The sequence below is a fragment of the Melopsittacus undulatus genome, chromosome 6 (assembly GCF_012275295.1).
Source record: "Melopsittacus undulatus isolate bMelUnd1 chromosome 6, bMelUnd1.mat.Z, whole genome shotgun sequence".
In the NCBI taxonomy this organism is placed as follows: Eukaryota; Metazoa; Chordata; class Aves; order Psittaciformes; family Psittaculidae; genus Melopsittacus; species Melopsittacus undulatus.
The window spans coordinates 46313761-46327965 of NC_047532.1; the positions used below are offsets into that span (position 1 = coordinate 46313761).

The 14205-nt window shown below is 60.6% G+C and overlaps 1 protein-coding gene across 1 annotated transcript; it reads right to left on the bottom strand.

Annotated features, from left to right (window-relative positions):
* Window positions 1-92: 92 nt before the first annotated feature.
* Window positions 93-11803, bottom strand: VWA5B2 (von Willebrand factor A domain containing 5B2). Its single transcript, XM_031043042.2, has 22 exons — window positions 11725-11803; window positions 8110-8265; window positions 7575-7736; window positions 7037-7262; window positions 6774-6928; window positions 6206-6337; window positions 5960-6084; window positions 5669-5845; window positions 5476-5586; window positions 5160-5362; window positions 4756-4870; window positions 4488-4673; window positions 4237-4387; window positions 3884-4161; window positions 2517-2742; window positions 2090-2437; window positions 1876-2013; window positions 1679-1798; window positions 1361-1438; window positions 1164-1233; window positions 901-1000; window positions 93-701 (listed from the first exon to the last, which is right to left on the bottom strand). The coding sequence occupies exons 2-22, from the start codon at window positions 8246-8248 to the stop codon at window positions 93-95; spliced, it is 3849 nt and encodes a 1282-aa protein (XP_030898902.2). The 5' UTR covers window positions 8249-8265; window positions 11725-11803.
* Window positions 11804-14205: the final 2402 nt, after the last annotated feature.

The window sequence follows — 14205 nt, forward strand, 5'->3', positions numbered from 1 at the left end:
GACCTGAACAGGGCTGACACCTCCCTGCCCATAACAGACACTTGTGCATGCAGCGTGAAGCCGGTCACCTTTATTGGCCCCTCTGGCAGCTGTCAGACGTTGTTAGGGTTGTAGCACAGCATGTTCAGCTCGATGTTCTCATCCCAGTGACGCAGCAGCAGGAACAAGTGTCTGGCTGCCCCTTTGAGGCAGGCCACATCCACCCCCTCAGGCAGCCGCTGTGCCTGCAGCCACGCATCCGCCTTGGCTGCTACCAGCTCCCACTCCTCAAAGAAGCCAGCGCAGCGATGCTCCAGCCATGCCAAGGCCACTGCTGTGGCCCAGCTGGCACTCTCCAGGTCCTCCGGCCCCACATCCTGCCAGTTCATGCCAGCCTCGGAGGGGGCAGCCGAGTGGGGGCCGGTGTCAGACTCAGAGCCGTGCCCGCTGTCTGCCTGTGCCCACACAGCTGCACTGGGCACCTCAGAGCAAGTGCTCTGGGATGGGGATGAGCTGGGCTGCGGGGCTGTGGTGGGCTCCTCGCCTTCCTCACAGCTGGGCCCTGCTTGGAGGCTGCTCCTGGCACCTGGGGACACAGGGCTGAGGCTGGCACGGTGGGAGGCATAGGGGGAGGCCCGGCGCAGGCGGTCCAGCGGGATCTGCACCACGTTAGAGAAGCTCTCGGTGAGCTGGAATGGGCCCCTGGCTTGCTGCAGCTGCACCTGCAATAGCGGGGCAGATGACTGGGGTGGGGCAGGCAGGGGCACAGACCCACTGCGGCCCCCAGCACCCACTGGTGGGTCTGCAGGAGTGTCCTTGGGGCACAGGCACTGCCCAGTGTACTGTGTGCTAGTGCTTCCAGGCATTGCCTGAGTGGTGCGACTGCAACCCCACAGGGTGGGATGGGAACAGGGTCCTTACCAGTGGGAGGTAGTCATGGTTGCTGGAGCGCTCTGTCTCCGGGCTGAGGCCCTGCAGGCGCAGTGCCAGGCTGGGCCCCCTGCGCCTGCTCAGGCTAAACCTGCAGGGATACAGGTGAGTTGACAGAGGGGACACACAATTTCAGCCTGCTGCAGGGAAGGGGCCGGAGCATCAACCCCTCTTATTCTGCTGGACCTCACAGGGGACATCAGTCGTGCAGCACCCAAGAAGCAGCCTTTGCATAGCTCCACCCAGAGCCTCACCTGGAGCCAGTGATGCTCTCTGTGGATTTTTGGGAGCCTATGGAGGTGGTGGAAGGGCTGGATGGAGGCCCTGCAAGGGGGGGGAACTGAGCATGAGAGGTCATGGCGCACCTAAAGGTGGACCCTGCTCCCTGGCATCTAGGGCGCACCCCCGTTCCCCACCATCCAGCCCTTGGCCCTCTCCACCCTGGGCTCACCATTCAAGAAGTTCTGCTTTTCCCAGCCATAGGTAGGGGAGGAGACGCTGGCTGGAGATGCAGGGGTCTCACCTCGCTCTGCAAAAGAGTGAAGCCCTGATGGACCCTAGGCTCCCAAGACCCTCACAGCCCACAGCTGCTGCCAGGAGCTGCTATGCTGCTCCCCCCCATATCTCCCAAGCATGGGGCAGATGACTCTTCCCAGGCATCCAGTGTTCCAGTCAGGACAATGCCCCACTCAGCTGTGAGCCAAGGGTCCACAGGGACTCACTCCAGTGCTCAGGCAGCTCCCTGGGGAGCATAAGCCGATACAAGTACCTGCAGTGACAGGAGCCTCATCCAGCCCTTCCACATCCCGCTGCTGGCCCAGACCTGCTGAAGAGCTCCTGTGGTGCCAGCTCCCTGCTGCAGTGGCTCGTGACTGCCTGGTAGGACCGGCTGCAAGGGACAGTACCACCTCAGCCCTCTGCACCATCGCTGTCCCATCCCCAGCATGCCAGGACCCCTGGCTGTACCTGTGCCCCACACCTCGGGGGCTGCAGGCAGGGCTGCCTGTGTGGCACCATCCATGGGCACCAGGCGGGTGTAGAGAGAAGGCACATTGCAGGCTTTGCTGGTTTGCACAGCTTTCAGGCGGAACCGGCGGGCAAAACCTGCCCAGAACAGAGCAGACAGAGGTGGGGAGATGCTGGGCTGTGCTGGGGCTGGGGCACACACACTGGCACCCACCCTGCTCCAGCTCGGCTTCCCGCTGTGCCGCGTTCTCGTTGTCCCGAATGACAGAGCGTGCTGCCAGGCGGTGCAGAGGCTTGTCCCAGGCCTTGCCCGCCCGCTGCGGGCGGTCCTCCCTGCCTGGCCCCTCGGGCCGGGGCTGCATCACTGACTCCAGTGAGGCCGTCACTTCCCAGGACACCGGCTTGCCAGCTTGCAGCGCATGGATCACCACCTGGCAGCGCAGGGGCAGGTTGGCATCGCCCAGGCTGGGCTCCCCTGGCTCAGGCACTGGTGAGGCACTGAAGAGGTAGGAGGGCTCCACCAGCATGTCCCAGTCCAGGTGGGTGGGTGAGAGGAGGTTATCTGTGAACAGCAAGACATGGGCTCAGCAAGGCAGGGCTACCAGGCCTGCCCTCCACCCTCCCTCAGAGCCAGCACACACTTGACTCCACTGTGCTGGGCTGCAGCTGCTGTCCCTGTGGTCCCAGCTCATCCAGCTGCCCCTCCAGGGACTGGTTCCTCTTCTGTGACACCTTCTCCAGGGCCTGGTACAGCCGGTGTGTGTCCAGCTCCCCGTGCGGTGAGGAGAAGCTGCGGCTGGCCAGGGCGGCACGTGCCAGCACCTTCTTCTGCCGTGCCAGATCCTCCATGCTCAGGGCCATCATCACCTGCGGTGGGGGCAAGGCTGACGGCCAGCCCGGCAAAGGCACTGGCACAGAGCGCAGACTGCACCAAGCCGTGATAGGGCACCTGCAGCCCCAGCTGGCTGCTGTCCGGAGCTGCTGGCTGTCACCCAGCCCCACTGCTCCACAGGATGGCACCCAGCAGCCTCCCAGGGCAGTGGCTGATGCGCGCCAAGCTCCTCATACACGTGGGAAGGCCTGATGGCACCCAGACAGGAGTTTGCAAACATCCCTGGGGCTGACTCAAGCTGACGCCCAGGCAGGAGGAGTTGGCAGGGATTTTTCTGTGTCTGTGTGTGGGGCGTCTTGGCACTGTTGCTCAGGCTGGATGACGCTACAGTGGGATGCAGTTCCCAGCGCAGAGTGGTGTCCCCGCAATGAGGTGCTTCACCTAAAAGCTATGGCAGGGCAGCAGCACCCATGCCACCTCTCACCCCATCAGCAGGGAGCTGGGGGAGGATCATTTATGCAGCAAAGAAATCACTTACGCTTGACATTTCAGCAGCAAAGGTGACCAGCTGCGCTGTTGTGCTGCAGGAGCCCCATGTCACCAGGAAGGAGCGTGTCCCGGAGCTGAGTGACACCTGGCCTCACCTGGCCTCGGGGCCAGCATCACCCAGGGAACTGTCTCTCCCCATCACACTGACCTGGCTGGGTTTTAAACCCAAGTATGAAGCAGCAGGGATGTGACCAATCACTTAACGAAGCATCAGGTGGTGTTGGCAGAGGGCTGAAGGAGCCAGACAGGAGCTTAGCCAGCCCACCCCTCCTCTCCAGCTTGGCAGGCTTATTACCTCGAGCTGGCCCAGCTATTTTCACGCGATTTCTGCAACATCACTGAGGAACTGAGCTGTCCATGGGGTCTGTTAGTCACGCAGCTGGCTCCTGGCTAGCGAAACTGGCGGACCATCTCGTTGGTCCCCAGCTGTCCCACTCCAGTAGGGCAAAACCACCTGAGGAGCCTTCTTGTGGCTCTCACAGCTGACCCTTGCTTAAAACCCAGGCTGCAGCACTCCAGTTTCCAGCCTTGCAGGCACGTGTCCAGCCACGGCAGGGCAGTGAGACCCTGGGTAAGCTGGCAGCAACCCCCCATGCATGGGCTGTTGAACCCCATTGTCATTCTTACCTTGGTGCCAGCCGGGGCAGAGGGCAGTGGGGCAGATTTGGTGGAGGACTCACAGAGGGACAGGCTCTTCTGGCCCTGCTGGGAGGTGGCATCAGTGCCTGGGACCTCGGGGGCCACGTCCCGGGAGCCGGTGGACTCACTGCTGGTGGAGCTGTGGGAGAGGAGCCCCCGGCTGCGGTCAGTGCTGACGGAGCAATGTGTCAGGACGTACTGTTCCTGGATGTAGGACGGCTGGTAAATCCTCTTCCAGATGTCTCCCCCTGATGCAGGATCCACACCTGCCCGGCAAATGCACACCCCGTCAGCCCACAGCCCCCATGCCTGACCCCTGCCCCAGCCTCAGCCCCACTCACTCTGCTCCGATGCCTCCGTACTCCTGGTGAGGAGCTCCAGGGAGATGTCCCCGGATCCCGGAGTGCGCTGGGGCGGATGGCAGCTCTCTCCGGGGCTGGGCACATCCTCCTGGGAGGGAAAGGCTGAGCCCCGGCGAGGCCCTTCCCGGCCCTGGCAGAGAGAGGGCACTGCTGTCACCCCCGGCACAGGGAGAAGCCGGCGGCACCGGGAATGTGCCATCCTCCCCGTGCCAGGGCAGTGCTGGCCATACCTGTGGGCGCCTGCTGCGGAAGTGGGCGATGCTGTAGAGGACACAGTAGCTGATGAGGTGGTCGCCGGGGTAGAGGGCTGGGAACTCGGTGGGCGAGAGCAGAGCCTCCATGCTGTCGGGGACGTACCAGTCGATGGTGATGTCGCTGACGGCCGGCTCAATTGCCTTCTTCAGGGACTTGATCAGCTGTAGCAGGGAGAGGAGCCAGTGCCAGGCACCACAGCGGCCTCCATGTTCCCCACAACCTCCATCCCTGCCTGGCCATTACCTTGGGCTGCAGCCTCTCCGCTGGGCTCAGAAACTCAGCACGGCCCCGGCTCACCTTGGCCATGCCCTTCAGCAACCGCCGGCACACCCTTGGGCCCATGCCAAAGTTGAAGCACCTGTGGGAGAGAGCCAGGCAATGGGACGCCATGGCCGGACTGGTGCTGGGGCTGGGCAGCCTAGTGGTGATCCCTGCAGCAGGAATGGGTAGGGATGTTTGATAGCCAGAGATGCCACCCCAGCTGCATGCCAGGTTAGTGCAATCCTGGGGGAAGCTGAGCCTTTGCTGTTGGGAGATGTGATGGGTGAAGGGCTGGTGGAGGTGAGATTTGGGACTCCAGGATGAGAAATCATTGGGAAGAGCCCAGGGGCCATGGAGAGGACTCTGTCACGGTGCCAGTGCCATACCTGATGGTGCTGGCCTGCCTGCGCACCAGCCGGAGGATCCTGCCCCTGTTGCCTGCTGCCGTGTTGGTGAAGAGGAAGAGCTGGCGGGGGTAGCCATGGTGGAGCGGCTGTGCCAGCACCCAGCGCAGGGCTGCCAGCAGGTTGGTGCTGCCCGCATCTGCCTGCAGCCGGCCAAGGTGCTCGCAGGCGCGCTGCAGCGTCTCCTGCCCACAGGGAGAGCCGGGCTCACAGTGGTCCCTGACTTGCCAGCCATGACTCATGCCAGGGAGCAGGGAGCTGGAGCGGGGCTGGTGCAGGGTTGCCTGGCGGCACTCACGTTGCTGCAGAGGCGGCTGGACGGGAAGAGTGGCTTCACATTGGCACTGAAGCTGGCCACGTTGAGCAGTGTTCCTGATGGGAGGCTCTTCAGGGCCACCAGCAAAGCCTCCTGAGGAGACAGTCAAGATCGGGGGGGGTTGCTGAGGACTGGCCACCCAAGGAGCATTCCTGACACCATGGCTGTGCCTCACCTTGACCTTGTCAAGGTCTGGGCTGCTCATAGTGCTGCTGCAGTCGATGAGGAAGAGGACCTCGCGAGTGATGCTCTGCAGATTCCCGGGGACACCCTCTGCCGCTGGGCAGAAGTTCAGCATCAGCACGGGGTTGGGGAAGATGTCTTTGTGGAAACGCTTCTGCACGAAAGCTACCTGCAAGCCAGGCAGGCCAGGGGCTTTCTCATACCCCTGACCCATACCAAGGTCTTCCTCACCCACACCCCACTGCTTCTTGCTCTTCTCTTCCTCTCCACCATGCTATGTCACCTGTCTCTCGCCGCTGCTGTCCTTCCTGGCAATTCGCATGTAATCCCGGCGGCTCCGAACGAGGGCCTCATACTCAGGGTATGTCATGGTGCCATCTTCCATCACCAGGTGGGGGTGATGGGGCTCTGTGGGGCACAGGGATGTTCAGAGCCGCCCTGTGCTGCAGGGGGCTGGGGGATGCTCCAGATGCTTTCAGAGCAGTGCCCCATCTCCCTCGAACCCGCCGATGGCACCGTCCCCCCTCACCACAGGGGTAGAGGATGATCTCCACGTCCCTGTCGTAGCGGTGGGGCTCAGCCAGGGTGACACAGGTGGTGGTGGCAGAGCTGGCCCAGGGGTCGGCGTCGGCTCGCAGGGCATGGGATGGGCTCTCCAGCCCTGCAGGGAAGAGGTGGCAGCAGGGCAGCCCCTCGGCCCCCCACCCGCTGGGTTCTGTGCCTGTGCTGGACCCGGCACTGTGGCTGTGGCTGCTCGCTGCCAGCTCTAATGAGATTAACTGGGCCAGCGGCCAGGACTGTGTCCCCACTGACCCACATCCCCTCCTTGCTCATCCTCTCCCCCATCCATCAAATCTCCCAGGGAAGGAGGCTGCCGAGCCAGAGCTGCTCAAAGCCATCTGTGGGGTGACTCTGGAGGGTCCCAGCCCTGGGGGTGAGATGGGGAAAGGGCTTCTTTGCATGTAGGGAATACAAGGCAATGCTGGGGGAAGGGGTATCACATCCTCTTAGAAGCATGGAGGGACCAGCAGGACAGTGTCCACGTTTTGGGGTTGGCTTTGCCTAACCAAATTCCACCACCTGAGCTGCCCCCCTACCTGCCAGCAAACAAGGGCCCTTCACCAGCAGCTCGAAGGCAAACTCGTAAGGAAAAGGGTTGCAGGTCTGGCCTCGAAAGATGTCCACACTCTCCACAGGCACCATGGGGGGCGGCTGGCTCCGGATACCCGGCCCCCCAAAACAGCTGGTGGGGCTGTGAGGGGAGAGGTGGTGATGGCTCCCGCTCCTCTCCCTGCTCACTTGGCATCGGCATCCCACCCCCCCCCGGGGTGGCGGAGACTGAGGAAGCCATGAAAATCACCATAGGGCCAACCTGTCGTCACACAAGCTTGCCGGCTCGCTCTCGGGGTCGGCAGGGACACGGGGTGTGAGGACGGGAGGCAGGAGGAAGCGCAGGGCCCCATCCGGCAGCGTGGCCAGCTCCTGCGCTGTGCTCAGGGTGATGGACAGGCTCTCCAATGCCCACAGTGTGCCGGTGACGATGATGAAGGTGGAGCGCTCCACATCTTCGTCCAGGACGAGGTGGCCTGGGCAGAGGAAGGATAGTTTGGGGGTCAGTGGTGTGTGAAATGGGGGGACATTAATTGCAGTAGCTACTCTCAAAGGGGACAAGAGTGCAGGTGTAAGAATGGCCATGTGAAGGGACAGGTAAACCCCAGGAGAAGTGGAAGGAGGGGAAAGGAAATGTTGAAATCTCCACCCCAAAGACGCCGTCCCAAGGCACCAGGGTGGCTTGGCAGGGGCTGTCAGCCCCTCATATCCCCCTACGCTTCATCCCTGCTCCTTTGAGCCTCCCAGCCAGGAGGACCCAGCAGGACAACCTGTGCAGCAGCACCTACCGCTGGCACAGTGCTGCGGCTGGCTGGGGTTTGGGATGCACTGGAGGCAGCAGTCCTGCACCCGGTGCCGGTTCTGGACCTGGAACGTCACCCGCCGGCTGCCTGCTGCTGCCTCAAAGCTGGCCACCACCTCCGACTGCTCCAGTGGGTAGATGAAGATGCCTGTGGGTAGGAGAGAGCCCTGAGGCAGGTCCAGGTATGGACCCTGTTGTGGCGCAGTACAGCCCATGGCAGCAGCGCCCTGACTGGCAGGGTGATTTAGGTGCACGGGTAACACACAGGGAAGACCCAGAGCCTCACTAGCCTGGAGGGCAGGGAGGATGAAATCCCCCTCTTCCTCAGCAACAGGAATGGGTTTGCTCAGCCTCACTCTTCTCCTGCCCACAGGGCGATGCTGCATTTGGTGCCGCCATCGCACCACCTTTACTCTCCAAACTGAGCAAGGTGTGGGGCTGGGATGCTCTTCAGCATGGGTGATTTTAGGGGGCTATGCAGGCAGCCCAGGTCCCTGCCAGCCCCCATAGCTCCCTCTTACCTTCCACGGGCTCCTCATGGGGGTTGGTGTACGTGAGGTGAGCAGTGATGCTCAAGGAGTACCCATTGGCACAAGCCTTCACCTTGGAGCTCTTCAGGGGCAGAGGCTCCCAGGAGGACAGGATGTACAGGCCTGGCATTATCCCTCAGTGGGCAGCTGCAGGCAGAGGGGAGGCAGGCGCTGGGTGTTTAGGGACAGGATCTGCCACAAAAAGGCTTCTGCATGTGACTTGTTCCCATCCACCCAGCCCGCAAGGAGGGGAGCAGGTCCCCAGCCCTTCCCATTCCAGAGACATTGCCCTGCAGCATCCACGAAACACATGGGCCTGGGCCCAGGTCTCTGCTTGGACCCCAGCCCACCTACAAACCAGGTCTGGAGCCACAAAAGCCTGCAGAAAGCTCTTCCACCCAACAGGTAAATAAACCTGGGCAGTGAAATGTCTTCTCCCATGGGTAGCAGCAGTTACATGCAAGCCCCAAGCCCCAGCAGACAAGCAGGGACTCCTACACAGGACAGATAATGGACAGCCACATGCAGCCCATCTCTCAGACACCCCACAGCAGCTCAGTGGCTCCAGAGCCTCCCCAGGCCATCTCCTGCACTGGCTGAGAGAGGAGCATCTACTGCTCCCATCTTCATCCACCCACAGAGGTTACCAGGGTAATTGGTTAAAAAAAACAAAAACCAAAGGGAGAGGAGTCCACAGTGTATCTGGGGCAAAGCCATGAGCAGTGTTTGCTGGGGTTTAATAATTAACAACAAGGTCAGTGCTGCACAAAAGAGCGGCACAGAGGGGAAAGCACTGCAGGGGGGGAGCTCTGCTTGGGGGACGATGCTGTCTTCATCCGTGTGAGTAATGCTTTGCCCAGAGATGGATACATCCAGCAGCCCACCCTTCGGCACTGGCTGCTGGAAGAAAGGTGGTGGGGATGCCTTCCAGCTAGGGCATGAACCCACTCCACACCCCTCTTCCCTTTGAGAAAACCACCTGGAAGCAGCATCCCAAATGACTGCCTAGAGCCAAGGCATCTCTCCAACATTCCCCCAGTCTGTGCCATCAAATATTCACATACAGTATTTGGGTCAGCCTGAGTCCTGCCTATACATGGACCACGTGTGTGGGTCCTGCTCTAGGCATGGGTATGCACCTCCGTGCTGCATCCCCTGCCCACTCGAAGTGCCTGCAACCCAACAGCAACAATGTCCCAGCATCACACTGTGTGCTGGTGCTCCAACGCACAGCGTTGCTGGGGCAAGGACAAGGCCAGGTACAAGTGAACCATCTTGTACCCCCGCTCTGGTGGCCTTCATCCTGGGAACAGCTTGTACAAGCATTTGGAAATGGAAGGCTCAGGGCAGCCTCTGCCCACGGTCACAGGATGCACCTCGCAGAGCATTCTTGCAAGCAGAGCAGGGCTACATCCCTGGAGGCAGCACCAGGATGGAGCCTTTGGCTGGTGTGAGGCAGAGAGCCCCTGAGAAGCATGGAAGTACATTAGCAACATGGCTGCACCCCAGGAAAGTAAGTCCATTATGCCGGAGGGGAGCTGTTTACATACTCAGTTGGCATCACAGAGTTATGTTTGCAGGTCCTGCCTGCCCAGCCACTCCCTACTATCATCAATCCTCCACCCTGTGTGCAAGATGTTGAGCCCCCTAAACTGCTCTCCCACCACACAAGGCAGCACAGGGTCCCTGCACAGACTGTTATTTCCTCTACACCAGCCATGCCACTGCTGGTAACATCATCAGTCAGGTTCTTCTCTGACCACAGCACCCAGCTAGGCCCTGGGGACTGTGACTCCCCCATCCCAGCCACATTGAGCAATTAAAGATGGATTTTACCCCAAAGTCCTTTCATTTGTTCCCAAGGCACTGGCTTAATGCTCAGCAACATGCCTACTATTTGCCATGCTGCCCGTTGGCCGGGGCACTGCCAGGTTGTTTACCAGGGACTTACTGGAGAAGCCATCCTGGCTGCTTTTTATCACTTTGCTTTACATTTATACTCGCAGAGTAAACAGGACCCATCTGTCCCTGCTATGCTTTGTGCTGCCTGCTCTAAGCCCTGTGGTAATGAATAAAACTAGACCTGATGGTCCTCATCCTGGCCTCTTCGTCCTCTTCCTCCAGGGCATCAAATTGTCCCCAGCTGCCAGCATGGCATCACCAACACATCTCCACCCCCCTCCCTGTTCCCAGCGTGGTTGCCAGTGCTTTCACAGCTCCCTCCTCTTCCTCCCTTCCCACCCGCTGCCCACAGGAGCTGATTTAACCAGCAGCACCCCCGATACGGAGGGCGATGCAGCAGGAGTGGGGCTGGGGGCAGCTCGCCATGCTAGCACCAGCAAAAGGCCCTCAGTGAAGGCCAGGAGGAGCTAACTCCTCAGTAGGTCAGAATAACTTCACGTCTCCTCTCACCCGTGGGCAGGCTGGGGTTTGCAGTGAGGCTGCTGCAGCAAGCGAGGAGCCTCAGCCCAGCCGACCCTCCTGAGCTGCCTGAGAACTTGTCAGAGTTTCAGCTGCTGCAGCAACAGCAGCCCTCAGAACCCTGTGCCTGTGGGTGCCTCGTCCCTCCTCATCCTGGGGAAGGATGAGGCCAGCCCCTGCACAGGCAAACCCAATGGAAATTTCCACTGGTGACAGATGCACAGGCCGGTATGAGAGAAGGATGGAAGGAGAGGAGCCCAAACCTCTGCAGTAGCTCCTGGAGCAAGGAGATATCGCTGCCCCTCCTGCTGCTCTGAGTTACCCCTACTTCCCTCGCTCCCTGTGGGACATCCCCGCATCACTCTGCTAGGCTGAGGCACAAGGAGAAGAGAGCAGGATCCATCCCAACTCTTGGAGCAGGGAGGAGGCCACAGAAGAAGGAGGTGACAGCGCTGCTGCCCAGTGCCCGTGGGGTGTGTTTTGCAGAGAGACCAAAGAAGAGGAGGAGTGGAGGGGAAAGGGATTTCCGTGGCAGCTGCAGACGAAGGGGACAGGGTGAAGGGGGTGCTGTCCCCTGGCTGGTACTGCTGCTTCATCTGCTGGGAAGCTGAAACAGAGAGTAGGGTCTGCTCCAAATGCACACGTGCATGCATGCACACATGCCCTGGCACACACACTGCATCCAGGACCACGGTCTCCAGGACCTGTGCTGCTGTTCTCGCCTCCCACCCAGAGCTGCTAAGACCCCTGGAAAAGCCCAGCCCCGTGCCAGAAAGCAGGAATTACTTGCCCCCGATGCACCCTAACACAGGCATCCCCAAAACAAATGTCCCAGCCCCACGGATTTCCCCTGACAGAGGCACATCCCGGCAGGACAGCCAAAAAGAGGGATCCCGCTGCTCCTCCAGCCGCGGGATGTTTGTGGCGTGGACCAGGGACCAGCTGCTGATATCCTGGGGCACATTCCCAGCAGTTATTAGAGCCAGCCCAGCTGGGTCCGTGCCGGGTGGTGATTTCAGCACTTTTGTGGCCCTGCTGCCTCATTCCCTACCTCTCACCCCCCTGCTATCCGCGGCTGCCCCGACAGCGGGGATGCGACCTTGGGGCACGCAGGAATTGCAGAATACCCGCAGGGTCCCGGCTCACCGCGGCCCCTGACACCCTCCCTCCCTCCCTGGCCCTTACCTGGAGGAGGAGAAGGATGACACAGGGGCTCCAGGCTCGGCTCAGCACCCACTGGGGTCCTGCCCTCCGCAAAGCTCTCTGCCCTGCAGGGGGTTTCTCTGCCCCTCGGTCTGGGGTCTGCGATACCCAGGGGAGATGAGCGGTCCTTCCCCGCCTCTCTCTGCTGCAGGCTCCCTCTCTGGCACTGGCTCCTTCACCGCCCTCGCTCCATCCCTCGCTCCCTGTGCCAGCAGCAGAGCTGCTCCAAGCCCAGCCTCATTAAAGAGACACACTCCCTGGTACCTGCACCCCGGGGAGGGCCGGGAGATGCTCTCACGGGTGGCGCTGGCAGTCTCAGGGGATGGCCAGCACGCCCAGAGGGTGACAGGCACCGGCCAAAAGCAGAGCCCAACCCTGCGGGCTGCTCTGCATCCACAGCATGGCAATGTCCAGCCAAACCTGGGTGCTGGTGAGACCCCACGGTGACGCTGTGCACCCACAAACATGGGGTTCAGCTGCTCAGGACGTGTGTAGCCATTCCCTGTGTCCCCCCCGCTCCAACCCCCCCCCCCCCCCCAACAAAACAGGGCAAAACTTCATCAGTCAGCTGAGCTCTTCAGTACAAATACAATGGGCCACAATTTTCACAACCAGGTTCCCTAGGGAAGGTCTCAGCTGTCCTGAGACCACCACAACAGGATCGGTTACAGAAGGATGCTGAGCATCCACACCAAACCCAGTGTCCTGGAGTCCCACCAGGGCTATATCCTCATCAGCCACCTTGTGCTGTTGTGAAATCCCAGCCCCAAACAGCAGGAAACAGGGGGGATCTGGGGAGTCCCCAGTCTTTGGGTGACAAGTGTGACAATAAGCCCCCTTGGGGAGGGTGCAGACAGTCAGGAAAACCCTGCAAAGCCAGGACATGCCTTCTGATAGGGAGGATCTCACAGCCCGGGGCATAGTGGGAATCCCTCAGCTGCCACTGCCGGCCCAGCATTCCCAAGCGGGACAGGAGAAAACCGTCAGATTTGGGGCTAATCCCTGCGCTGCCTCTCCAGGCAGCTCCCTCGCTTTGCTATAGATAGGGCTGTGCTGCCGCTGCTCTTTTTATAGAGCATGCAGAGGAGAGACACCCCCTCCGCGCACCGCAGGACACTGCCGGCGCCTCAACCGCACCGAGCCTGGAGCCGGCTCAGGCACACCGGCACGAACCAGGGCACACGGAGCAGGCAGCACCGGCAGGGGCTACTTGGTCATTGGCAGGGCGTTTCGGAGTGGCACCAGAGCGAGAAGGCCTGGCACATCAGGGGCTCCCCACCAGACCTCTCCCCTAAGCCGACCCACACGCTGCTATGGCTCCATCCCCTCGGCACAGGTTTCACTGGTGGCAGCAGGAGCAAAGGGGGAAAGTTTCAGAGGAAGGCACCCCTTGCTGCACATGGAAGTGTAGAGCACACTCCCGACCCCTTACCCTGCCCTCCAGCCAACACAATTGTCTGGAACAGAGGTGCTCTACATGTCCCTGGGGTGTTTGCAAGAGCATGCTGAGCCATTCCCTCTCTCCATGCAAGATACCCCATGGCACACTGCTTCCCCTCCTTGTGCTGCAAGGGGAGAGAGGAGAGCTAAAGCGTGCAGCTGCTCTCCTTCCCCATCATTTATGGCCACAGGAGGAGGATGCTAACCCATATATTATACCCCCATGACAGACGGAAGCTCTGTGAGCTGCTGCAGGCACAGCGTGCGCCACAGCACATCCACACAGCCTGCAGCGTGCACAGGGTTCCCACTCCCATCGTCATGGCAAGTGTCACAGCTGCTCCAGTCCCAGAGAAAAACCCGCAAGCTTTGATTTTTCTCTGAGATACTGTTTCTAGGCCAAGCTGAGGTGAAGAAAAGCATCCAAATGCAAGTTCTGCATTGGTGCCAGCAGCTGGGGTGATGGACTTGGCCAGCCCACAGCATCAGACACTGCAGCCCCAGCATTACAGCAGGTGAATAACCATGGTGTGCATATCACCCGGGACACACCAAGCCTCCCCCACCCCACTGGTGATCCACAGCAGCCCTGGGGAGGTCCAAACAGGCTCCATACAGCTCTCACACCAGCGTCAGACAACAGGCATGCGTGTCCCTGCTCTGCACTGTCACAGCTTCCCAACAGCAGCTCGTCATAGCCACAAATGGATGCCTGAGAGCTCAGCATTGCCTTTCAGCAGAGAGCTGAGCTCAGGTGTGCATTAAACACTGCAACGCAGGCCTGGCTCAGCCCATAAGCCCTCACCAGCAGTAGTACCACACAGGGGACCAGTCCTGATCTGGGTATTTATCCCCCAATCAGCTGTACTTTGTGCTGGGTTTATTGAGCTGGATTAGCACACAGAGATAGGCTGGCTGGAGGGAAGCATAGACCACAACACTCTTACAGATGCTCCCAGGTCCTGAGTCACTGATAGTTTAGTGCTATGGGAAGAAATAACCTGAAGCCCAAGGTGATAACAA

Coding starts and splice junctions, on each gene's coding strand:
- VWA5B2 (XM_031043042.2), bottom strand. CDS start 8,248: ATGCCAGGCCTGTACATCCTGTCCTCCTGGGAGCCTCTGCCCCTGAAG. Junction 1,799..1,875: donor CCCCGAGGTGTGGGGCACAG/GTACAGCCAGGG, acceptor TGTCCCTTGCAG/CCGGTCCTACCAGGCAGTCA. Junction 1,001..1,163: donor GAGAGCATCACTGGCTCCAG/GTGAGGCTCTGG, acceptor GTATCCCTGCAG/GTTTAGCCTGAGCAGGCGCA.